General features: G+C 45.3%; 1 protein-coding gene across 4 annotated transcripts in view; it reads right to left on the bottom strand.

Annotated features, from left to right (window-relative positions):
• Positions 1–26,461, bottom strand: part of LOC137379093 (RNA-binding Raly-like protein) — an 831,538-nt gene that overhangs the window by 65,616 nt on the left and 739,461 nt on the right. For all 4 annotated transcript variants that reach the window (XM_068049754.1, XM_068049755.1, XM_068049757.1 and 1 more), the window contains one exon: positions 11,746–11,906. In XM_068049754.1, coding sequence (XP_067905855.1) covers positions 11,746–11,906 — 161 coding nt within the window. The remainder of the gene's footprint in view (positions 1–11,745; positions 11,907–26,461) is intronic.

Below are 26,461 nucleotides of genomic sequence, written 5' to 3'. Positions count from 1 at the left end.
GCAGTTCACAGAAGTTTCACTAGGCTGATTCCTGGGATGAAGGGGTTGTCTTATGAGGAAAGGTTGAGCAGATTGGGCCAATACTCATTGGAGTTTAGAATAATGAGAGGTGATCTTATTGAAACATATAAGATTCTGAGGGGGCTTGAAAGGTAGGTGCTGAGAGGATGTTTCCCCTTGTGGGGGAATCTAGAACTAGGGGGCACAGTTTCAAAATAAGGGATCTCCCATTTAAGACGGAGATGAGGTGGAATTTCTTCTCTCAGAGGGTCATTAATCTTTGGAATTCTCTATCCCTGAGAGCAGTGGTGGCTGGGTCATTGAATATATTCAAAGCTGAGTTAGACAGACTTTTGATCTACAAGGGAGACAAGGGTTATGGGGGACAGACAGGAAAGTGGAGTTGAGGCCACGCTCAGGACAGCCACGATCGTATGGAATGGCGGAGCAGACTTGAGGGGCCGAATGGCCTACTCCTGCTCCTATATCTTATGTTCTAATGAGGGTGACTGCACTATTGCAAATTCAAGCATCTATTTGACCCTTGAATCAGGAGATGGTGTGTGACATGGAGAGGCTATAATTAAGAAGAAACATATCTTTTTTTTTAATAAGTGGAACAGAGAGGGAGTGGGCCAATGACACTTGCCACTGTTGCATAAAGTCGTCAATCAGACAGAATTGAATATTCATCTGATTCCACATGTGATGAACATGCTCACAGTGCATTTGACAGCTACAAAATCTTCCTCAGCTATGCAACAGACTGCATTATAAGCTAATATTATGTGTCTACATCTGAATATTACCTATATGAAAAGATGGAATATGAAACAAATGCTCAGGGTGTGCTTGAAGAATAATAATGGACCATTATGCCAAATAAAAATTGGATCTGAAAGGATAACCTTGATTTCATCTGTCTACGCTCCAACCCTGTCCCAACTTCGCAGCACAATACTTGGAAGGAAGATACAGATTTTGTAAACATCCAAAATGGAAATGTAAGCTATTCCCTGTTAGCTTTAGCTGTTGGGTGTCTGACAGATATTCTGTTCTAAGAAGAAGATGCTGGTCTGGAGGTAAGTGACAGCAAGATAGCCTCCTCTCAGCTGCTTCTCTGCTTTCTGCCTCAATCATGTGGTTTGAGGGAGTGGTGAAACACAAGTGGCGGGTAAGCAGGCCCCCAGACCAGCTGGAATCAGTAATCGCAAGTATAAGGGCTTGTATCTACCCATGGTAGCAGTAAACTGCTTGGCAGCTAATCCATTGAAATGTTGGGGTGAAATTGGTCTTTGGTGGCAGCAGAAAACGGGCAACGGGGAATCAGCAGCTAGTTTTACATTCCGAGTAGTTTTCTCTCTGTTTACTTTAATTGGGCAAGCTATAGAATGGGCAATCGAGTCATAACTGCCTGTTTTGCGGTGCCAACCAAGACCAATTTCACTCCCTTTCGCTTAAATGAAATGCACAGACACTATAAAAATCTGTGAAAATAATTGACTACTATGTAAATACTGAACTGATCAGTGTTGTTTAAATGGGTCTGGAAATCATTTTTTTTTACCTCTGCTCCAGAAGGCACTGACGTTTGCTGGGATAGGGTCTGTGACCTCTTCTCCTAGAGACCCTGAACTTTTGCTATATTACACCTTGCCAAAGTAACTGTTATAGAGTCATTTACGGCACAGAAGAAAACCATTCGGTCCATGTCAGCTCTCCACAGAGCTATCTGTCAGTCCCACCTCTCTGCTCGATTCCTTTAGCCCTGCAAGTCTATTTCCCTCAAGTGTGAATCCAATTTCCTTTTCAACTCATTGATTGCCTCTGCTTCCACCACCCTTGTAGGCAGTGAATTCCAGGTCACTACCACTCACTGTGTAAAAAAGTTCTTCCTCACATCCCCCTGCATCTCTTGCCCAAAACCTTCAATCTCTGTCCGCTAGTTCTTGCACCATTTGTTAATGGGAACTGCTTTTCCTTGTCTAACATATCTAAGCCTTTCACAATCTTAAACACTTCTATTAAATCTCCCGTCAATGTCCTTTGTTCTAAGGAGAACAAACCCAGCCTTTCCAATCTAACTTTGTTAAAATCCTTCATCCCTGGAACCATTCTTGTAAATCTCCTCTGCACCCTCTCAAGGACCCTCACATCCTTCTTAAAGTGTGGTGACCAGAACTGGATGCAATACTCCAGCTGGGGTCTAACTTGAGCTTTATAAAGTTTCTTCAGTGTGAGCTGCGATTTCAAGTGCTGGCCAGCTTTTCAAACATGGGAGGCGTCACAACTGCATTTGATACTGTCCTTATTGAACACCCACATGCACTTTGCGGAAAGGCTGCTGGATAATGATCTGGCCTGGAGTTTTCTGTGCCTAGCCTAGGGTTGCTCAGGCCAATTGGAACAGCCTAACTGCTGCCCAGCTGAGATCGATTTACTCAGAGCAGACTGAGGATCAAACCTACAGCATTTCCCTTTGTGCAGTATAGTGCTTCATCAAGCACTACTTTTAGCCACTGAGAGCTGGATTGCAGTTGTTTTGACATCCCTCACATTTCCCTGATCATAATGGAGCAAGCTCCCCTCTTACTGGTACAGTTTCACAAGCATTGCCAATCCTTTGAAACTTCACCCAAGGGACCATCCTTCACATGTGAGCCCAAGCAGATAGGCCAATAACATTTTAAAGGAGAGCGCAGTTCAGTATATTGGCTATTTACTTTACAACAGCCATCTGTTTTGTGTAGCCCGGAGGTTTCCTTCAAGTCCAATTAATGATGCGCTAGAGTGATTTAATTCAAGCTGGCAGTATACTGGGTGTCCAGCATAGTGTGTTGAAACACTGAGAATTGGGCTTAAAACTAAACAGATGGGGTTGGTTTTCTCTCTTGAATGCCATTAAGCCAGCTTTCAATGGGCAAAAGTCCAGAGAATAGAATTAATGGCCCTTAAAATATATTGCATTACCTTTTTTTGGCAATATAAAAAGAGCTTGAAGTAAAGGTTCACTGGAAATCTTAAAATTAAACCATCCTAGGTAGAAAGGTGTCTGTCATGCCATAACATGCTTTGTGCAATACGGGCACTGGTATTTTGCCAATCTAAATACCTCAGCAGGGAATGGCTGACATACTGAAGCCTCCAAAAACAGCCCCAACTATAGGTGGGCAGTCTGCACTACATTGCAGGGTGGAAGATTTATTTTATTTTTTTATTGTACAGATACAGCACTGAAACAGTCCCTTCAGCCCACCGGGTCTGTGCTGACCATCAATCACCCATTTATACTAATCCTACATTAATCCCATATTCCTACCACATCCCTACCTTCCCTCAATTCCCCTACCACCTACCTACACTAGGGGCAATTTACAATGGCCAATTTACCTATCAACCTGCAAGTCTTTGGCTGTGGGAGGAAACTGGAGCACCCAGTGAAAACACACACAGGCGGTCACAGGGAGAACTTGTAAACTCCGCACAGGCAGTACCCAGAATTGAACCTGGGACGCCAGAGCTGTGAGGCTGCAGTGCTAACCACTGCGCCACTGTGCCACCCTTCAAAACAGAAGAGCAATTTAGAAGAGCAAAATACTGCAGATGCTGGAAATCTGAAATATAAATAAACAGTGCCTGACCTGTTAGGTATTTCCCACATTTTCTGTTTATATTGAAGATTTAAGAAGCACTGACCCTGAAATCCCTTGTGGGTGCTCCTGATCTCCTACTGTAACTTCAGCAGGAGATCAATGGTACCTCCCAAAGAGATGGACTCACAATTTCACCATGGGAGATTGGGAAGAAACACTGTTGAATTTCCTGGCCACGGTATTTTTCCCCATTCCCTTAAACCTTTCTTTTTATAACATTATAGTGGTTGTCAGAAAAGAGAGGAATGGTCCATTTTGAAAATAGCTCCAACCATGAATAAACCTGATGTGCCAGTGTTCCAAACGGGACAAAAGGTGTGGAAAGCAAGAGACCAGTGTTTGAACTTAAATGGGAAGTCTAAGGAAGTACTTTTTATTCAAAACAAAACCCCCTTCCCATTATATTGAAAAAAATGCTTTTTCTAAAAAAAATTGCTGGACTTTATTTCTTACCCTGCATGCAGGCTCACTCACTGGCCTAGATTTTTTGTAGATTTAGTGCCCATTTTGAGGCCAAAATGGGAGAGGTGCCAGGTACCCATTCTACTAGTTCCGCATTCTCCACTTCCTCCCAGGATAATCCTCTGGTGTCCACAGTGTTTGTTGAATGTTCCACCCACTGGTAGGGGTCGCCAATTCTGCTAGGCATATTCCTTGAGGTTTCATCACATGATCTCCCGCCTCCAATAGCCCCTCCCACCCTCAGCAGTCAAACAGCCTTTTATCCCCATCTCTCCATTATTTTTATAACACTAAACAGAAAGTCCTTAAAGAAAATGAATAAAACACACACTTTCATCTTTCCTACCCCAAACTTTGTTCTCTCAGAGATTAATGTTTAACTCCTGGGCCACTCTAGGACAGTATGGTGTGTGCTACAGATTGAATAAATGTTAAAAATCTTCCACAGGATGTGGGTGTTACTGGAAAAAACAGTTTTTTTTTCATCCCTAGTTGCCCTTGAGAAGGTGGTGGTGATCCTTCTTCTTTAATCACTGTAGTCTGTGTGAAGGTACTCGCACATTGTTGCGAGGTGAAGAGTTCCAGAATTTTGAGATGGTGTGGGTCTTGGAGGGCAACTTGGAGCTGATGAGTTCTGACAAGGGTCATCGACCTGAAATGTTGTCTGGATTTTGTGCAGGAGGTGGGGAACCGAGCCAAAAAGGAGAGGGGAACCCCGCCTTGGCCTTTTCATGCCACCCCAGTGCAATCCTCCGTTGTTCCGGAGGTGAGGCTTCTGGTGCTGGGATCTCCATCCCTGTAAAGATGGGGATCCCGCCACCATGAGCTGCTGGCCAATTATGTTTTCACTGGAACGACGGGGGTGGAGGGGCGACATGATAGAGGTTTACAAAGTTATGAGCGGCATGGACAGAGTGGATAGTCAGAAGCTTTTTCCCAGGGTGGAAGAGTCAGTTATTAGGGGACATAGGTTTAAGGTGCGAGGGGAAAAGTTTAGAGGGGATGTGCGAGGCAAGGTTTTTACACAGAGGGTAGTGAGTGCCTGGAACTTGCTGCCAGGGGCGGTGGTGGAAGCAGATACGATAGCGACGTTTAAGAGACATCTTGACAAATATATGAATAGGAAGGGAATAGAGGGATACGGACCCCGGAAGTGCAGAAGGTGTTAGTTTAGGCAGGCATCAAGATCGGCGCAGGCTTGGAGGGCCGAATGGCCTGTTCCTGTGCTCTACTGTTCTTTGTTCTTTGTTTGTTCTATGCCGACAGCTCAGGAGTTTCGGCAGCACCACCGGGAACAGTGGCCAGTGCTGGTACTGCAGAGGCTTTGGATCCAGACCTCAGGTAAGTGAGGCGGGGTTGCCGGGGCCAAACCCGAAGGCCCCGGTGAGCAGCGGGGGGGTAGGGAGGTGGTGGTGGAGTGGAGTGGTTGTAAAGTCCAGGAGGAGGGGTCCTGGGAGGTGCATTGTTTCCTGGCCGTGGCCCACCGTGGGCCAAAGACTGCCCAAGGAGGAAGGACCCTTCCCAAGCCCGCAGAGAGGGCGCCTCATTTTACAAGGCATCCTCCCCGCGTGGCGGAGGCCTGCCCACCCCCCCCCAACCTCTGCCGCTGGAGAAATCCCAGCAATGGGGGGTGGAGGGGGGTTGAAAATTGGTCTCTAGGCGGGATGGCTGTCGGCTGCCTATCCTGCCCCCGGGAAAATCGCTTGGTAAGGGGTGGCGACTGGCTCTCCGCCCCACCACCTGTCGTGATTCTAGGGCCTCCACGCCTCCAATCCGGCCTCGGGGTGGGGGGGGGCCACAAGATCCAGCTTGTTAACTCTATTTCTCTCTCCACAGATGCTGCCAAACCTGCTGAGTATTTCTAACATTTTCTGTTTTTTTGGAGGTGGTAGTGTTCTCATGCTCTTGCTGCCTTTGTTACAGCCAGGTGAGGAGGAGGTCACAATTGCCCCTCTTGCCCTTCCTCTTATTTGACCGCAACAGGGTTTATTCCTTTTTTTAAACAGTGGTTGTGCTTACCACCTCAGTGAATGTTTTACCTTTTACCCTTAATGTGATCGTGAAAGAACCAATTGGATAGGTTTTCTTGAGTTTAAACAAGAGGTAATTTTATTATACTTAACAAGCTAAACCCAATCTAAAATAATGAAAAGTACACGACACATTCATGCACACATTCACATGAGGATCACACACACGCACAAATAGATTACAAAGTGGAAAGTATTTTTCTTTGTTTGGATTGAAGTCTGAGGTTGCATGATTCGGTGGTCTTCTGGCTGGAGTTGTATTGTTGAAGTCTTTACCTGGTCAAAGTGCACTTCTTGGCCGGCCCGCTTGGCTCAGGTTTTTCTTGGAGGCAGTCTTGTAGGTGGCTCGCTTCCCCTGGTCTCTGTAGCAATCTGTAGGCTTGGAGGGTCCACAGTTCCAGATTGTTTTCAAACTTGATGTTTTCTGGAGAGAGAGGGAGGGAGAGAAAGGGAAGCACACAGCCTTCTCTGCTGCTGCAGTCTCAGTTATTGTTTATCTCTTTGTATGTAACAGAACTCCCAGTTTTACACAGCCTGGGGAGATGGTCACGTGGTTCTCTCAATCCCTTTTGTTTTTAATGAGGTCCAAAGTCTAAAACCCAAGACCTCTCTCAGGTGGTATTGTCAGTGTCTACCCCTGGAGGGATGTCTCCACTCATGAATGCCTCAAGATGGCTTTGAATGTCCCGCTAATGAGGGTGATCTGGCCAAAGCATTGTCCTGGCTGGGCTTCTTGTTAGACTTCTGTCTCCAATTCAATCTCCTGGTATTTCAGATGCAAATTGCAGCGGCCATCTTGGTTGACAGCTTTTTTTTTCAAAGTTAACTGCAGGATTTTTTCCATTAAAAGTTTAATTTAAGTTTCCAACTGATAAATTAATATTTCTCATTGGGCCATATTGTACTTTCTTGACAGTGGTATAGGTCACGAATTTGGGAGGGACTGCTGAAAAAGTCTTGGCAAGTTGCTGCAGTGCATCTTGTAGATGGTACTCACTGCAGCCAAGGTGCACTGGTGGTGCAGGGAGTGAATGTTGAAGGTGGCGGATGGCATGTCAATCAAGCGTGCTGCTTTGTCCTGGATGGTGTCCTGGATATGCACTCATCCAAGCAAATGGAGGGCATTCCATCATACTCCTGACTTAATTGTGCCTTGTAGATGGTGCACAGGCTTTGCAGAGTGAGGGGGTGAGCACTTGCGATAGAATTCCCAGCGTCTACCTGCTCTGGTAGACACAGTATTTTTGTGACTGGTCCTGTTGAGTTAATGTTGGGAACACTTTCTCATACTTTACGTTACTAATGCCTGGGGCAATGCTGCACGCCCGAAATGCCATTGTGCTAACGGTGCCCAGCACTGAGAAGGCACCGGGTGGGTTAAGAATTCAAATTTAAAGGACAGCCTTGCTTGGTGCAATCGATCAATCACAGCAGAGCAATTCACGACATGAGAAAAAGTGGAAGATTTTAACATAATTATGTGGTGTGAAGTGGGTGGCCACCACTGTTCAACTCCCCACCTGACTGCAAGTGTATTTGTATTAGAGTTTAGCCCCTTGGTTTTTATTTTTCAAATAGACAGCTGCAGGTTTTCTTGTAGGTTTGAAAAAAACAGAAAGTCAATTGTTTATTGATCACTACGCCTTATCCTGAAATTGTCACAACCGCATCTACTCACGTATTCGCTCGCAGGCACATACACAAGAATAAACCGATAGAGAAGGGAAAGAGGAAGGTGGTTCTTAGTGGGGAGAAAGGTTGTGATAAACCCGTCGAATTCTCTTGAGAATAAATTTCTATATGTATGTAGGCCTAAGATGTTGTAGATATCTCTCTTGATTGAAGGTTCTGTTGAAGATGGTGGGTAACACCTGGCTTTCAGTGCTGTATACTGTAGATGTCGGAATTTTTCAGCAGGGCACTTTGTGCTTCCTGGTTTGGCTGAAACTCAAGCTGTTGCAAGTAGCTTCACCTTCTGGGTCAGTCTCTCCCTCTCTCTTTCTGGCTTTCTTTTTTTAATGTAAGAATGTGTCACCTTTCATCTCCTGGTAGGAGACATTCTCCTTTCTTCCCCATGGTGATTGCACAATGGCCCAGGACATGACTATTTCACACCTCCTTTGTTTCAGAAGAAGACATTCAATTCTGCAATGTTTTTAGGATAGGTGTAAGAAGGGTTCCATTTACCACCTTTTGGCTTTGAAGATTTGTCCTTTGTCTGTCAGACTGTTTGAATACACAAAAAACCAATCCCTTTTTCTTCGGCAGCCATTTTGAACCATTGTTCACTTCTAAAAATAAAGGCTCATTTTTGAAAAGACAAAGTCCATTTTTCATAACTCTTCAGAGTTAGTCCATGATTGTTGTATCATCGCACTTCTGGTGTGTGTGACAATAAATAAAACCAAACAAATACATTTTTGGTCTAACAGCGGGCATTGGCAGCCATTCCATGTTGGTGCCACAACAACTTACTTCCCCCTACCCTGTTACAGGCAGTCCTGCTGGCAGCACAAATTGCACCAATTGCACACAATAGGCTTGACCCTGGCACATCTGATGGGGACTCGGATGGAAGGGCACACAGCCTGCCCCTAACCACCAATCCCATGGAATTCCCACCAGATCAGAAAATCCAGGCCAAGGGTGTCCTCGCATTTTGGATTTCTCTGTTATTGGGGATAAACCCCACTGTGCCTCTATTGACAGTAGAGGGGAGCAATGCTCATGGTCTGGGATTGAGAGCTGACCTTGACTATTTGACCAGTAGGGTTGCCAGCCTTCTAGAATTGTCTTGGGACTCTCCAGGAACTCAAGATTAATGTCAAGGATTCTGCTGCAAGCAGCCTGGGAGAAAAGAATCACAGAGCCATTAAAAAAATGTGTTTTTTTTCGTTTGCTTTGAACATTTTCATTTATTTGTTGTAAAAATACTAAGGATAATAAAAAGATTATTGGACTGGTAGTCAAGAATTATCCAATCGGTACTGAGGAGTCTGTTCACTTTCCAATTGGTGCAGGAAGGCAGGATATTCAGCCTGCAGCGCGTTTCGTTGAGGTCGATCGACTACAGATCAACTTGGGCTTGTTGAAGCAGAGCTTCTGTTGCAATTGATGAAGTCGGTAGAAGATGCAGCAAATAATCCATCAGTAAGAAGGCCTGAGGTGGGGCCTGTGTTCAGGCTAAGAAAATAAACGGCAGCAATATTTCATTAACTTCCACTGGCGATTCTGGAATTGCCACCATTTGTTCAAATTCTCTTTCCACCTGTTTATTTCTAACACTACTGTGCTCCAAGTGTTAACTATTAGTTTATTTTAAGCAACTAAATAAAAAATAGCTGACGTTTCTCCATTTTGCTATGCGCTATTAATTTTGTATAATTGCATTTCATAATAGATTTCTCTAAAAAAACACATGGATGAAAGTGAACATTTAATGAACGCACCATCTGGTTTCTCTGCAAGTGCACAGGAGCTTCTAATTAAGCCTCTTAAATTCCCATTTCAATTATGCAGCCTGAGTAAATCTGAAGTGCCACAGTTTCAGCATCGTGTTACAGATTCAATGAGGAAGGAAGAAGGTTGTTATAATGTAAATGGTTTCTTCTTTTGGGTTAGATCAGCAAAAGGTGCACAAAGTTTGAAAAAGCAAGGGCACTGAGGTAACTGCTGGTCAGAGGACTGGGTAGCTCAGTGGGTTAGAGACACTGGCCATTCACCTCTGGGACCCTGTGTTAAATCCAGCCCCAGCTGATGGAATGAAAGCCTTCTTCCTCAGTCAGCCAGCTTTAAGGGTTTGCACGTGAGCTAAGTCTCAATCCAGTTCCTCAGGATATGGCCCAAGAGGGTGAAGGTGCCCAGCAGCCCCTGCTCTCAGAAGTCAGGAAAAGCAACAACAGAAACAGAGAACTTTCTGAAAACTATAGGTGGGAGTGGTAGCGAGAGGGTTGCTCTGGTTGGAATGTATTCCTGGAGTTTTCATCACATGACCTCCTGCCTCCAAACTGCCCGCAGACTCCCGCCCTCATGGCACACCGCCATCCCAGGCCAATAGGAAAGCAAACAGACTCTTTGCTACCCGATTGGATGATTCTTGACCGTCAGTCAAACAGCCTTTTTACCCATTCCCAATAATTTTGGAACTGATAAATAAAAGTGTTCAAAGAAATTGAAGGAAAAAAAAACATTTCTTTGGTGATATTTCTCCCAGAGTTGCTCGCAGCAGTGTCTGGGACATTCATCTTAATTCTTGGAGACTCCAGAACAATTGTGGAGTATTGGCAACCCTTACAGGGGGAGGGGAGTGGGGGGAATGATAACTGATGTTATCGTGCAGGACCTGGGGCTTTAGACAAGGCAGGCAGCAGGGTATTGAGTTAAGAAATACAGAGGGATCTGTCAAAATATCGGATGCACACTAGGAAAGCAATCAATAATGAGATTAGGGTTGCCATCTCTGGTCGGGTGTATTCCTGGAGGCTTTATCACATAACCTTCCATCTCCAACAGCCTCGCCAATATTTTTGTTTCATAATTAATCAAAAGTGTTCAATGAAAATTAAAATTTAATACCCCTTAGATTTTTCTCCCAAGTTGCTCGTAGCAATGCCTAGGAGATCAATCTTTAATTCCTGGAGAATCCAGGACTACCCTGGAGGGTTGGCAACCATAGATGTGGTACAGAGTCAACTTAGAGAGGTTTGCAGCATTTGCAGGGCTGTAATTATGGGGGCTTCAAAAATCCTAAGGTAGGTCGGGGTCAGACAAAGTTGTGGTCAACACTAAGGTGCGGGGGAGTGATACAATACCTATTTTAGAAGTGGACATCAGGGACAAGATTTGTTTTCTAAAGGGTCAGTGAGAATGGCTCCCTCCTGATCTTTATCACTTACAGCAGACGCGTGACATATACACAGATATTTTATGATGTGTACACTACTTCATTATGTACAGAAAAATGGCATTTAATTAAAAGACACAAAGCTCATTCAATGAGTGCCTGAGCCATCAGAAGAGGATTATTGGCCAATCTGCCAATCCTAGGCCACCTACCAAGAACCAACCAACCAGCAGCAGCCGATCACCTGAATGTAGTCAATCAGCAGACACTGGCCAGCCTTAGTCAGCCAACCACGTATCAGGAGTTAGTCACCAGGAACTAATCAACCAACTGACGGGAACTAATCAACCAACCCCCTAGAGCTGATCAACCAACCGACAGGAACTAGTCAGCTCATAGTCATCCAGCCACGAGCAACTAACCAGCTACTCTGAGATCACTAGCACAAGTGGTTTGGGGCTCTGGTTTGTCAGGTTTGGGAGCAGGAGCAAGCGAACATTATGAGAACCAACTTTCTACATGTACATTCTGCTTCTCTCTCTTTCCCTCCTACTAGTTCTACCTGTATACTTGTCCTCTCCCTCCTGCCAGTTCTCTACCTATAGTTACTGCCTCCCCTACTCTCGCTCCTGCCAGCTGGATTTTTTTTGTTGCTGTTGGACCATCTCTTTATGTATCCCTGTGCTCAGGTTGGTCTTCACCTGGTGAATCTATTTCAAGGTGATTATACAGGAAGAATTGAAACAGATTGCCTTACATTTTGTCCCAGCTGATGGAGTTGGGGCAGCACTTGTCCGCGGGCCACTCTTGACAGGGAAGCTGCCCTTGCTTCTGCGTGGAATGGAGACCATGACACGCTGGCGTTTGACAGCTGGCATTGCCCGACTTGGTGGGGGGACTCTGTGGTAGTCGTACATCCTGTGAAATGAAAACAATGCTGAATCAGGGAACACTGGAACATGAGCAGAGAGCATAAAAGCTGAAAGGAATTGTCAGCCCAGGTCCTGGTAATTCAGGGCATAAATACATTAGCAGGACACCTTACAGGCCAGGCCACAGTCAGGTTGGCAGTAGCATAATGGGCAATCAGGAGATTATAACAGTGTTTCAATACACTGATGCAATGGCATACATGTATTGCACCTGAAATAGGACAATATGAATCATAGTACTCTCATATATATAGCAGCTGATCACACTGTGACATCTCAAAGCACTTCAAATGACAGATTCCTTTTTAAGCAAGTAAGCATGGCAGGCATTCGGAATCAGTATGTTCTCAATCAGCACTTTGCCAAATGGGCAGTTGATTCTTTTTTTTGGGTGGTGTTGATCAAAGGAGGAATGTTGGCCTCGATCTGCTTGCTAATACCTGTTCAACAAGACCTGCCAATCCTCCCACCTTCAACAGGTGATTTGTGCTTGAGAACATGTCTCATGACTGTATGACTGACTGTATGGACTGACTGTATGACTGACTGTATGGACTGACTGTATGACTGACTGTATGGACTGGCTGTATGACTGACTGTATGACCGTATGGACTGACCATATGGACTGATTGTATGACTGTATGGATTGACTATATCACTGACTGTATGGACTGACTGTATGACTGACTATATGACTGACTGTATGGACTGGCTGTATGACTGACTGTATGACCGTATGGACTGACCATATGGACTGATTGTATGACTGTATGGATTGACTATATCACTGACTGTATGGACTGACTGTATGACTGACTATATGACTGACTATATGACTGACTATATGGACTGACTGTATGATTGACTGTTCGGACTGCATTGGCTAATCTGGCACTCTGTTCTATATGTTTCCTCTCGCTGGAGAAATTAAGACAATCCGAGCCTCCACACTCAAAGCAAAAATCCTCCATTAAAACTCAAATTTTAATAGAGGGCTTTCATGGCCCCTTTGGGTGCTGGGACTTCCATTGTAACAAGAGAAAACACTCGGAAATTGTGACGCCAGATGCATTGTAAAGATAAAAAGGGAAGAATCTAAAAGGAGGAAACGGGGAAAAGAAAAAGAAAAAGATGAAGAAAAGGGAGTACAGTGGTACATGTGACAGACATTGCTTTTTTTCTTTAAACACATTCATATAGTATATGTCCTAACTCACACCGAGTCCCATTCACCCATCACCCCGTGTTTGTTAACCTACTCTGGCAATGCCTTGATTTTAAAATTTGCATCCTTGATTTCAAATCCCTCCATGGTCACGCCCCTCCCTATCTCTGTAATCTCCTCCAGTCCAGCCCGATAACCCTTTGAGATATCTGCACTCCTCCAATTCTAGACTCTTGTGCATCCTTGATTGTAATCTTCCATCATTGAAGGCTGGGCCTTCAGCTGCCAAGGTCCTAAACTCTGGAATTCCCTCCCTAAACTTCTCTGCCTCTCCCTCTCCTCCTTTAAGACAGTCTGAAAACTGACCTCTTTGACCAAGCTTTCGATCACCTGCCCTAATATCTCCTTAAGCGTCTCAGTGTTAAATTTTGTTTGGTACTGCTCTTGTGAAGCACCTTGGGACAATTTACTATGTTAACAGTGCTATATAAATACAAGTTGTTGTTGAGACTGAAAATCTGGGGCGTCCTCCAGATGAGATGTTATCCTGACTTGCCTGTTAGGAGCATGGGAGCAGGAGTAGGCCATTCAGACCCTCAAATCTGTTCCGATATTCAATGAGATCATGGTTGATCTAACTCCATCCACCCACTTTGGCTCCTTATATCCCTTAATACCCTTGGCTACCAAAAATTTATCAATCTTGGATTTAAAGTTATTAATTGAGCTAGCATCTACTACTTGTTGTGGGAGAGAGTTCCACACTTCTATCACCCATTGCATGAAGACATATTTCCTACTTTCTCTCCTGAAAGGCTCTGATTTTAAGGTTACGAACCTTGTCCTAGACTCCCCCATGAGCACAAAATGTTTCTCTCTATCTACCATATCAATTCCTTGAATTGAGATTACAAGCGCAGTTTATATCATCTCTTCCCATAATTTAACCCTTGGAGTCCTGGTAACATTCTGGTGAATCTGCACTGCACTCCTTCCAATACCAATACATCCTTTCTAAGGTGCTTTGTTCGGAACTGTGCACAGTACTCCAGTTGTTGTCTAACCAGAGCTTTGTAGAGCTGTAGCAAAACTTCCTCCCCTTCATATGCTGGCCCACTAGTTATAAAGGCTAATACTCCATTTAAGTTGAAGTTCACATCAGCAGTACAATTGAAGAAAAGCAATGAGTCTTCCTATACCTTGACCAACACTACCTCCTCAAACAACACTACCAAAGAAAAGAGATTACCTGGTCATTCATCTCGTTGCTGTTTATGGCTAATTGCTTTACATCACAATCAACACACTTCAAAGGAACTGATTGTACTGAGGCATTCACTGAACTCGCTGCATGATCTAACATATAAAAGCTACTCTTTGGATAACTCCAACTTCTACAGGTTAACAAATTTAATTCAAATATACAATTTTTTTTTCTCAGCCCTGCACAAAAAATGGTCACTTAGATTTTACTGAAATGTGAATGAATGCAGACTCGGTGAGAAATAAGCTGTTATAATTAGGGTGAGTGATGTGGTGCAGACTGACGTCCCATGACAGATTGTATGAATTTTCATGTTTGTTACGAGTTTCATTGTGTGATTTGTTGCTCCAGTGCTTCAACTCGATATACAGACCTCCCAGAGGCAGGCAAAATGCTGCTTTCAGAGTGGCTGTGAGCAATGACAAATTCCTTGCCTCGCTATAGCCCCAGGGGTTTAATCAGAGGTGATTTGGGGGCTGTAGGTTTGTGGCTAAGCAGTGACATTCAACACATGGCCCTGATTAGACTTGGAACAAAATGACTAAGTAATTTAAGGGAGTAAATGAAGGGTAAGTCATGGAGGGCAGCTCAGCAGCATAGAGTGCTCCTCCTGTGCAATGTGGGCAATCAGGAACACTTCCATTGTCCAGGGTGAATACGTGTGCAGGAGGTGTCTCCAACAGTAGCGACTGGAAATCCGCATTTTGGATCTGGAGCGGCGGCTGGGGACACTGTGGAGCATTCACGAGGCTGAGATCATCATGGATAGCATATACAGGGAGCTGGTCACATCGCTGGAAAAGGGAATGGGTGACCACCAGTCAGAGTAGAAGAAATAGGCAGGTGGTGCAGGAGTCCCCCGGGTCCATCTCCCACTCTAACAGATTTTCCGCTTTGGATACTGTTGAGGGAGATGGCTTCTCAGGGGAATGAAGCAAGAGCCTAGTCAGTGGCACTACGGGTGGCTCAGCTGCACAGGAGGGAAGGAAAAAGAGTGGGAGAGCTATAGTGAAAGGGGGTTCTATCGTAAGGGGTACAGATAGGCGTTTCTGTGGCCGCAAACGTGACTCTGGGATGGTATGTTGCCTCCCTGATGATAGGGTCAAGATGTCACGGAGCGGCTGCAGGACATTCTGAAGGGATAGGCTGAACAGTCAGAGGTCGTGGTTCACATTGGTACCAACGACATAGTTAGAAAGAGGGATGAGGTCCTGCAATAAGAATTTAGGGAGCTAGGTAGCAGATTAAAAAGCAGGACCTCAAAGATTGTAATCTCTGGATTACTCCCGGTGCCACGTGCAAGTGAGTATAGGAATAGGAGGATAGAGCAGATGAACGTGTGGCTGAAGGGATGGTGCATGTGGGAGGGCTTTAGTTTCCTGGATCACTGGGTCTGTTTCTGGCGAAGGTGGGACCTGTACAAGACCTGAATCCTTGCAGGGAGGATTGCTGGTGCTGTTGGGGGCGGGGGTGAAACATATTTGGCAGGGGGTTGGGATACAGAGTGGAGGTACAGTAGGGGGTGATGCACAGCCAAATATAGATGAGAAACTAAGTCAGTCTGGAAGGCAGAGCAAATATAGAGCTGTTAAGGTATAAGCAAATAATACAAGGCTGGATTGCATCTATTTTAAAGCAAAGAGTCTTACAGGTAAGGCAGATGAATTGAGGGTGTTGATTAACACATGGGAATATGCTATTATTGCTATCACAGAAACATGGTTGAGGGAAGGGCAGGACTGGCAGCTCAATATCCCAGGGTATAGAATCTTCAGGCATGACGGGGTTGGGGGGGGGGGGGGTTGTAAAAGAGGAGGTGGCATTGCACTATTGATCAAGGAGTCAATTACTGCAGTAAGGAGGGATGATATCTGAGAAGGTGCCTCAAATGAGGCCATATGGGTAGAACTTAAAAACAAAAAGGGGGCAATCACTTTGCCGGGAGTGTACTACAGGCCTCCAAAAAGTCAGGAAGAGATAGAGGAGCAGATATGTAGGCAAATCTCAAAGAGGCGTAAAAATAAAAGGATAACAATTGTAGGGTATTTCAACTTCCCCAATATTAACTGGGATAGTCTTAGAGCAAAAGGCTTAAAGGGGGTGGAATTCTTAAAGTGCATCCAGGAGAATTTTTTGAGCCAGCACGTAGAATGCCCGACAAGAGAAGGGGCAGTACTGGACCTAATCACAGGGAATGAAGCCGGTCAAGTGGTAGAAGTGTCAGTGGGGGAGCATTTCAGGGATAGTGACCGTAACTCTGTAAGATTTAAAGTAGTTATGGAAAAGGATAAAGATGGACTGAAAATAAAGGTACTGAACAGGGGCAAGGCTGATTTCAATATGATAAAACAGGATCTGGCCAAAGTGGACTGGAGCAACTACTTGTAGGAAAGTCTACATCAGACCAGTGGGAGTCATACAAAAAGGAAACAGTGGGAGTTGAGGGCCAACATGTCCCCATAAAGGTGAAGGGAAGGAACAACTCCAAGGAACCCTGGATGTCAAGGGATATAGAGGATTGGATAAGGAAAAAAAGGAGGCTTATGGCAGATTCAGAGTGCTGAAAACAGCGGAGGCACTAGAGGAGTATAGAAAGTGTAGGGGGGTACTTAAAAAAGTAATTAGGAGAGCGAAGAGGGGGCATGAAAAAACACTGGTGGACAAGATAACGGAAAATCCCAAGGCGTTTTATAAGTATATTAAGGGCAAGAGGATACCAGGGAAAAAGTAGGGCCCATTAGGTAATCTGTGTGTGGAGCCGGAGGATGTAGGTGAGGTTTTGAATGATTACTTTTCATCTGTGTTCACTATGGAGAAGGACGATGTAGGTGTAGAAATCAGGGAGGGGGATTGAGATATACTCGAACAAATTAGCATTGAAAGGGAGGAAGTATTAGTGGTTTTAGCGGGCTTAAAAGTGGATAAATCCCTAGGCCCAGATGTGATGTATCCCAGGCTGTTATGTGAGGCAAGGGAGGAGATTGTAGGGGCTCTGACACAAAGTTTCAAATCCTCTCTGGCCACAGGAGAGGTGCCTGAGGACTGGAGGACAGTGAATGTGGTACCATTATTCAAGAAGGGTAGCAGGAATAAACCAGGTAATTACAGGCCGGTGAGTCTAACATCAGTGGTAGGGAAACTATTGGAAAAAGTTCTGAGGGACAGGATTAATCTCCACTTGGAGAGGCAGGGATCAATCAGGGACAGTCAGCATAGCTTTGTCAGGGGGAGATCGTGTCTAACAAATTTGATTGAATTTTTCGAGGAGGTGACTCGAGGTGCAGATGAGGGTAAAGCAGTTGATGTAGTCTACATGGAATTCAGTAAGGCTTTTGATAAGGCCCCGCATGGGAGATTGGTTAAGAAGGTAAGAGCCCATGGGATCCAGGGCAATTTGGCAAATTGGATCCAAAATTGGCTTAGTGGCAGGAGGCAGAGTGTGATGGTCGAGGGTTGTTTTTGCGATTGGAAGCCTGTGACCAGTGGTGTATGGCAGGGATCAATGCTGGGACCGTTGCTGTTTCTTGTGTACATTAATGATTTAGATGTGAATATAGGAGGGATGATCAATAAGTTCGCACATGACGCGAAAATTGGTGGTTTCGTAAGTAAAGAGGAGGAAAGCCTTAGATTACAGGATGATATAGATGGGCTGGTAAGATGGGCAGAGCAGTGGCAGATGGAATTTAATCCTGAGAAGTGTGAGGTGATGCATTTTGGGAGGACTAACAAGGCAAGGGAATATACAATGGATGGTAGGACCCTAGGGAGTACAGAGGGTCAGAGGGACCTTGGTGTACTTGTCCATAGAGCACTGAAGGCAGCAGCACAGGTAGATAAGGTGGTTAGGGAGGCATATGGGATACTTGCCTTTATTAGCCGAGGCATAGAATACAAGAGCAGGGAGGTTATGATGGAGCTGTATAAAACGCTAGTTAGGCCACAGCTGGAGCATTGTGTACAGTTCTGGTCACCGCATTATAGAAAGGATGTGATTGCACTGGAGAGGGTGCAGAGGAGATTCAGGTTGTTGCCTGGGTTGGAGCATTTCAGCTATGAAGAGAGACTGGACAGGCTAGGGTAGTTTTCCTTAGAGCAGAGAAGGCTGAGGGGGGACTTGATTGAGGTATACAAAATTATGAGGGGCATAGATAGGGTAGATAGGAAGAAACCTTTTCCCTTAGCGGATGTGTCAATAACCAGGGGGCACAGATTTAAGGTAAGGAGCAGGATGTCTAAAGGGGATTTGAGGAAACATCTTTTCACCCAGAGGGTGGTTGGAATCTGGAACACACTGCCTGAAGAGGTGGTAGAGGCAGGAACCCACACAACATTTAAGAACTATTTCGATGAGCTCTTGAAACGCCATAGCATACAAGGCTACGGGCCAAGTGCTGGAAAATGGGATTAGACTAGATGGGTGCATGGACACCATTGGCCAAAGGGCCTGTTTCTGTGCTGTAGAACTCTATGACTGAGCTACATCTTGTCATGCTTATGAGAAGTTCACTAATGTCCTTTCGGGAAGGAAATCTGCAGTCCTTACCTGGTCTGGCCTACATGTGACTCCAGACCCACAACAATGTGGTTGACTCTTACATGCCTTCTGAAATGGCCTAGCAAGCCACTCAGTTGTATCTAACCGCCACAAAGTCAATAAAAAAGAATGAAACCAGACGGACCACCCGGCATCGTCCTAGGCACCAGAAACAACAACGGCAAATCCAGCCCTGTCGACCCTGCAAAGTCCTCCTTACTAACATCTGGGGATCTGTGCCAAAGTTGGGAGAGCTGTCCCACAGACTAGTCAAGCAACAGCCTGACATAGTCATGCTTACGGAATCATTCCTTACAATGTCCCAGACACTACGATCACCATCCCCGGGTATGTCCTGCCCCACAGGCAGGACAGACCCACCAGAGGTGGCGGCACAGTGGTATACAGTCGGGAGGGAGTTGCCCTGGGAGTCCTCAACATCGACTCTGGACCCCATGAAGTCTCATGGCGTCATGGTCAAGGAAACCGCCTTCTGATTACCACCGACCGCCCTCCCTCAGCTGATGAGTCAGTACTCCTCCATGTTGAACACCACTTGGAGGAAGCACTGATGGTTGCAAGGGTGCAGAATGTACTCTGAGTGGGGGACTTCAATGTCCATCACCAAGAGTGACTCGGTAGCACCACGACTGACCATTCTGGCCGAGTCCTAAAAGACATATCTGCTAGACTGGGTATACAGCAGGTGGTGAGGGAACCAACAAGAGGGAAAAACATACTTGACCTCGTCCTCACCAATCTGCTACAACACAGGACTACTTGCGTGCCAAACTGCGTAAGCAGCATGTGATAGACAGAGCTAAGCAATCCCATAACCAACAGATCAGATCTAAGCTCTGGAGTCCTGCCACATCCAGCCGTGAATGGTAGTGGACAATTAAACAACTAACAGGAAGAGGTGGCTCCACAAATATCCCCATCTTCAATGATGGGGGAGCCCAGCACATCAGTCCGAAAGATAAGGCTGAAGCATTTGCAACAATCTTCAGCCAGAAGTGCCAAGTTGATGATCCATCTCCGCCTCCTCCTGAAGCCCCCAGCATCACAGATGCCAGACTTCAGCCAATTCGATTCACTCCACGTGATATCAAGGAACGACTGAAGGCACTGGATACTGCAAAAGCTATGGGTTCTGACAATGTTCCAGCAATAGTATTGAAGACCTGTGCTCCAGAACTTGCCGCACCCCGAGCCAAGCTGTTGAGGTACAGCTACAACATTGGCACCTACCCCGCAATGTGGAAAGTTGCCCAGGTATGTCCTGTACACAAAAAGCAGGACAAGTCCAACCCGGCCAATTACCGCCCCATCAGTCTACTCACAATCATCAGTAAAGTGATGGCAGGTGTCGTAGAAAGTAATATCAAGCGGCACTTGCTTAGCAATAAACTGCTCAGTGACGCTCAGTTTGGGTTCCACCAGGCTCCTGACCTCATTACAGCCTTGGTTCAAACATGGACAAAAGAGCTGAACTCAAGAGGTGAGGTGAGAGTGACTGCCCTCGACATCAAGGCAGCATTTGACCAAGTATGGCATCAAGGAGCCCTTGCAAAACTGGAGTCAATGGGAATCGGGGAAAAACCCTCTGCTGGTTGGAATCATCCCTCGCGCAAAGGAAGATGGTTGTGGTTGTTGGAGGTCAATCATCTCAGCTCCAGGACATCACTGCAGGAGTTCCTCAGGGAAGTGTCCGAGGCACAACCATCTTCAGCTGCTTCATCAATGACCTTCCTTCAATCATAAGGTCAGAAGCGGGGATGTTCACGGATGATTGCACAATGTTCAGCACCATTCGTGACTCCTCTGATACTGAAGCAGTCCGTGTAGAAATGCAGCAAGACCTGGACAATATCCAGGCTTGGGTTGATAAGTGGTAAGTAACATTCGCGCCACACAAATGCCAGGCCATGACCATCTCCAACAAGAGAGAATCTAACCATCGCCCCTTGACGTTCAACAGCATCACCATCGCTGAATCCCCCACTATCAACATCCTAGGGATTACCATTGAACTGGAGTAGCCATATAAATACTGTGGCTACAAGAGCAGGTCAGAGGCTTGGTTTAAACATGGACAAAAGAGCTGAACTCAAGAGGTGAGGTGAGAGTGACTGCTCTTGACATCAAGGTGGCATTTGACCGAGTATGGCATCAAGGAGTCCTAGCAAAACTGGAGTCAGTGGGAATCGGGGGAAAACTCTCCGATGGTTGGAGTCATACCCAGTGCAAAGGAAGATGGTTGTGGTTCACTGCATCACATCACTGCAGGAGTTCCTCAGGGTAGTGTCCTAGGCCCAACCATGTTCAGCTGCTTCATCAATGACCTTCCTTCAATCGTAAGGTCAGAAGTGGGGATGTTCGCTGATGATTGCACAATGTTCAGCACCATTCGCGACTCCTCAGATACTGAAGCAGTTCGTGTAGAAATGCAGCACGACCTGGACAATATCCAGGCTTGGGCCGTTAAGTGGCAAGTAACATTCGCGCCATACAAGTGACAGACAATGACAATCTGCAACAAGAGAGAATCTGACCATCTCCCCTTGACATTCAATGACATTACAATCGCTGAATTCCCCCACTATCAAATCCTGGGGGTTACCATTGACCAGAATCTGAACTGGAGTAGCCATATAAATACCGTGGCTATAAGAGCAGGTCAGAGTCTAGGAATCCTGCGGTGAGTAACTCACCTCCTGACTCCCCAAAGCCTGTCCACCATCTACAAGGCACAAGTCAGGAGTGTAATGGAATACTCTCCACTTTCCTGGATGGGTGCAGCTCCAACAACACTCAAGAAGCTCGACACCATCCAGGACAAAGCAGCCCGTTTGACTGGCACCCCATCTACAAACATTCACTCCCTCCACCACCAACGCACAGTGGCAGCAATGTCTACCATCTGCAAGACGCACTGCAGCAATGCACCAAGGCTCCTTAGACAGCACCTTCCAAACTCACCACCTCTACCGTTTGTCGCTGGGTCAAAATCCTGGAACGCCCTTCCTAACAGCACTGTGGGTGTACCTACCTCATGTTGTCTGCAGTGGTTCAAGAAGGCAGCTCACCACCACCTTCTCGAGGGCAATTAGGGATGGACAATAAATGCTGGCCTAGCCAGTGATGTCCACATCCCATGAATGAATTTTTAAAAAGTGCAACGATGAAAAAAACTCAAACTAACTTTACCTTTTTAAAAAAATGGACAATGCTGCAAAAGATGGCCGCATGGAACCATAGAAACGTTACGGCATAGAAAGAGGCCATTCAGCCCATCTTGTCTGTGTCAGCTGAAAAAACTAGTCACCCAATCTAATCCCACCTTCCAGCACCTGGTCCGTAGCCTGGCAGGTTACAGCACTTCAGGTGCATGTCCAGGTACCTTTTAAATGAGTTGAGGGTTTCTGCCTCCACCACCGATCCGGGCAGGGAATTCCAGACACCCACCACCCTCTGGGTGAAAAAGGTTTTCCTCATGTCCCCTCTAATCCTTCTACCAATCATCTTAAATCTATGCCCCCGGTAATTGCAAGGGGAAACAGGTCCTTACCATCTACTCTATCTGGGCCCCTCATAATTTTGTACACCTCAATTAAGTCACCCCTCAGCCTCCTCTGTTCTAAGGAAAACAACCTTAGCTGATCCACTCCTTCCTCAGAACTGCAATTTTCAAGCCCTGGCAATATTCTTATAAATCTCCTCTGTACTCTCTCCAGCCCAAGTATGTCCTTCTCTAATGTCATGACCAGAACTGTGCACAATACTCCAGCTGTGGCCTAACCAGCATTTTATACAGTTCCAATATTACATTTCTGATTTTGTATTCTATACCTCGGTCAATAAAGGAAAGCATTCCATATGCCTTCTTCACCATTTTATCTCCCTGTCCTGCCACCTTCAGGGACCTGTGGACATGCACTTCAAGGTCTCTCACTTCTTCTACTGCTCTCAATATCCCCCCCGTTTATTGTGTATTCCCTCGCTTTGTTTGCCCTCCCCAAATGCATTACCTCACACTTCCCCGGATTGAATTCCATTTGCCACTTTTCCGCCCTCTCAACCAAACCATGATATCATTCTAGAGTCTCCAGCTATCCTCTTCACTATCAGCTACATGGCTATTTTTTGTGTCATCTGCAAATTTCCCAATCATGCCTCCCACATTTAAGTCTAAACCATTAATATATCACAAACAGCAAGGGACCAAACACTGAGCCCTGTGGAATGCCAATGGAAACCACCTTCCATTCACAAAAACATCTGTCAACCCTTTGTTTCCTGTCACTGACCCAATTTTGGATCAAACTCACCATATTCCCCTGTATCCCATGGGCTTTTATTTTTCTGAATAGTCGGCCATGCCAAATGCTTTACTAAAATCCATGTGGACAACATTCACTGCATCACCCTCATCAGTCCTCCTTGTTACTTCCTCAAAAAAATCAATTAAGTTAGTCAGTCACGACCTTCCTTTAACAAATCCATGCTGACTATCCCTGATTAATCTGTGCCTAAGTGATAGTTTATCCTAACTCTCAGAATTGATTCTAATAATTTGCTCACCACCAAGGTCAGGCTGACTGACCTATAATTATTTGGCCTATACTCGCACCCTTTTTAAACAATGATGCAGCATTCACAGACCTCCAATACTCTGGTACCTTGTCCCTGTATCTAGTGAGGATTTGAAGATCATTCTCAGAGCATCTGTTATTTCCTCCCTGGCTTCCTTTAACAGCCTGGAATACAATCCATCTGGTCCTGGTGATATATCCACTTTCAAGGATGTCAGACCCTCTAATACTTCCTCTCTCATTATGCTTATTCTATCTAATATTTCACACTCCTCCTCTTTAACTACAATGTCTGCATCTTCCCTCTTCTTTGTGAAGACAGAGACAAAAAACTCAGTAAGAACCCTGCCCCCATCTGCTCCATCCACTCATAAGTTCCCTTGTACATCTCTGATAGGCCCTATCCGTTTCTTTGTTATCCTCTTGCTCTTAATGTACTGATAAAACGTCTTTGGATTTTCCTTGATTTTACCTGCCAATATTTTTTCATGTCCTCTCTTTGCATTTCTAATTTCCCTTTTAACTTCACCCCTGCACTTCCTATACTCCTCTAGCTTTCTAAAGTATTACATTTTTTGTGACTGTCATAAGCTTTCGTTTTCTGCTTTATCTAACCCTGTATGCTTCGAGATAAGACAGGGGGCTCTAGATTTGGCAGTACTACCCTTTCTCTTTGTGGGGACATGTCGACACTGTGCCCGTACAATCTCGCTTTTGAATGCCTCCCACTGGTTTGCCACTGATTTTCCTTCAAGTAGCTGTATCCAGTCCACTTTTGCCAGATCACCTCTCAGCTTCATAAAATTTTCCTTCTCCCAATTTAGAACTTTTACTCCTGTTCTATCCTTGTCCTTTTCCATAATAATGCTAAGTCTAACTGTATTATGGTAACTAACTCCAAAATGGTCACCCACTGCTACTTCATCCACTTGCCCAGCTTCATTACTGAAGACTAAATCTAGAATTGTGCCCCCTCTCACTGGGCTTGTTACGTGCTGGCTATAAAAGTTCTCTTGAATGCAGTTCAAGAATTTTGTGCCCTCTGTGCCCTTCGCACCGTTTGTCTCCCAGTTGATATTAGGGTAGTTGAAATCCCCAACTATTATTGCCCGATTGTTTTTGCACTCAGAAATTTGCCTACATATTTGTTCTTCTATCTGCCTCTCACTATTTGGGGGTCTATAGTACACTCCTAGCAGTGTGGCTGCTCCTTTGTTTATTTCTGACCTCAACCCATATGGCCTCATTTGATGATTCATTTAGCATATCATCCCTCCTCACAGCTGTAATTGATTCTTTAAGCAATAATGCTGCACCCCCTCCTTTTTGTAATCCCCTCTCTATCCTGCCTGAAAACTCTACATCAGGGATGTTGAGCTGCCATTTTTGCTCCTCTTTAAGCCAAGTTTCCATTATAGTAATGATATTGTGTTGCCATGTGTCTGTCTGTGCCCTCAGCCCCTCGGCTTTATTTACTATACTCCTTGCATTTAAATAAATACCTTTTAACACTGCCAAATTCCTGTGCTGCACACTTTTTAACCTTTGCTTCTTCTGTCTTTCAGAGTCACAAGCTAATTTTCTGCCTCCCGTTCCCTGCTCTGAATTTGCCCTACTTGAAACTGCCCTCAGGTTCTCACCCCCCTGCCAATCCAGATTAAACCATCGCCAACAGCACTAGCAAACCTTCCTGAAAGGATATTCATCCCAGTCCTGTTCAGGTGTAGACCGTCCGGCTTGTATAGGTCCCACCTTCCCCAGAAATCTGAACCCTCCCTCCTGTACTATCTCTCCACCCATGCATTCATCTGGTGTATTCTCCTATTTCTCACCAGCACATGTGTATTCGAACATTGCCACACTGTCTGTTTAGAACAAAGGATGCCGAACTCGGTTGAGAGTGTCAATTACACCCATCATGAAACATTGCTGAATTGAATGGGTTCTACTGAAACAAAGAAGGTATGAAGTGGAAACATCATAACCAGATTATTCTCATCCTGGGCCGTTGTGTGATCACCATGGGGGAGATGCCAAGCGTCTCCCACCAGAATCTGATGTGACAACCTTTTACCTTAAAAGGCAGCCCGTGAGAGAGAGAGAGATCCAGAAAGAAGCATCAAAAAGCTTGTCCAGCTATGAGCTGGGAGGAAAATCCAAGAATCCAAGAAGGGAGGTACCCTGCTGTAAATCCTACATTTTTAACTTGTGCAGCAGTGAAGTTGGATGTAATCCTTACCTTCAAACTGAACTGTCATCCAAGAGAGAAATCGACAAACACCTCAGGCCTGCAACCAACAAGAACTTGACTTCCGAGAGAATTCACCAGGTTTACTGTGAATCCCAAAACCCTATCTCATTTGAAAACCACTCACCCCTTTTCCTCTCGATTTGTCTCTTCTTGTGTGTGTGTATGTGTATGTGTGTGCATGTGTGAGTGAATGTGGTTGGGACAAAGAACAAAGAACAAAGAAAATTACAGCACAGGAACAGGCCCTTCGGCCCTCCAAGCCTGCGCCGATCCAGATCCTCTATCTAAACATGACGCCTATTTTCCAAGGGTCTGTATCTCTTTACTTCCTGCCCATTCATGTATCTGTCAAGATACATCTTAAAAGACGCTATCGTGCCCGCGTCTACCACCTCCGCAGGCAACGCGTTCCAGGCACCCACCACCCTCTGCGTAAAGAACTTTCCATGCATATCCCCCCTAAACTTTTCCCCTTTCACTTTGAACTCGTGACCCCTAGTAATTGAATCCCCCACTCTGGGAAAAAGCTTCTTGCTATCCACCCTGTCTATACCTCTCATGATTTTGTACACCTCAATCAGGTCCCCCCTCAACCTCCGTCTTTCTAATGAAAATAATCCTAATCTGCTCAACCTCTCTTCATAGCTAGCGCCCTCCAAACCAGGCAACATCCTGGTGAACCTCCTCTGCACCCTCTCCAAAGCATCCACATCCTTTTGGTAATGTGG

Source organism: Heterodontus francisci, chromosome 17, assembly GCF_036365525.1.
Source record: "Heterodontus francisci isolate sHetFra1 chromosome 17, sHetFra1.hap1, whole genome shotgun sequence".
Taxonomy (NCBI): Eukaryota; Metazoa; Chordata; class Chondrichthyes; order Heterodontiformes; family Heterodontidae; genus Heterodontus; species Heterodontus francisci.
This window is presented reverse-complemented; position numbering and strand designations above follow the sequence as displayed.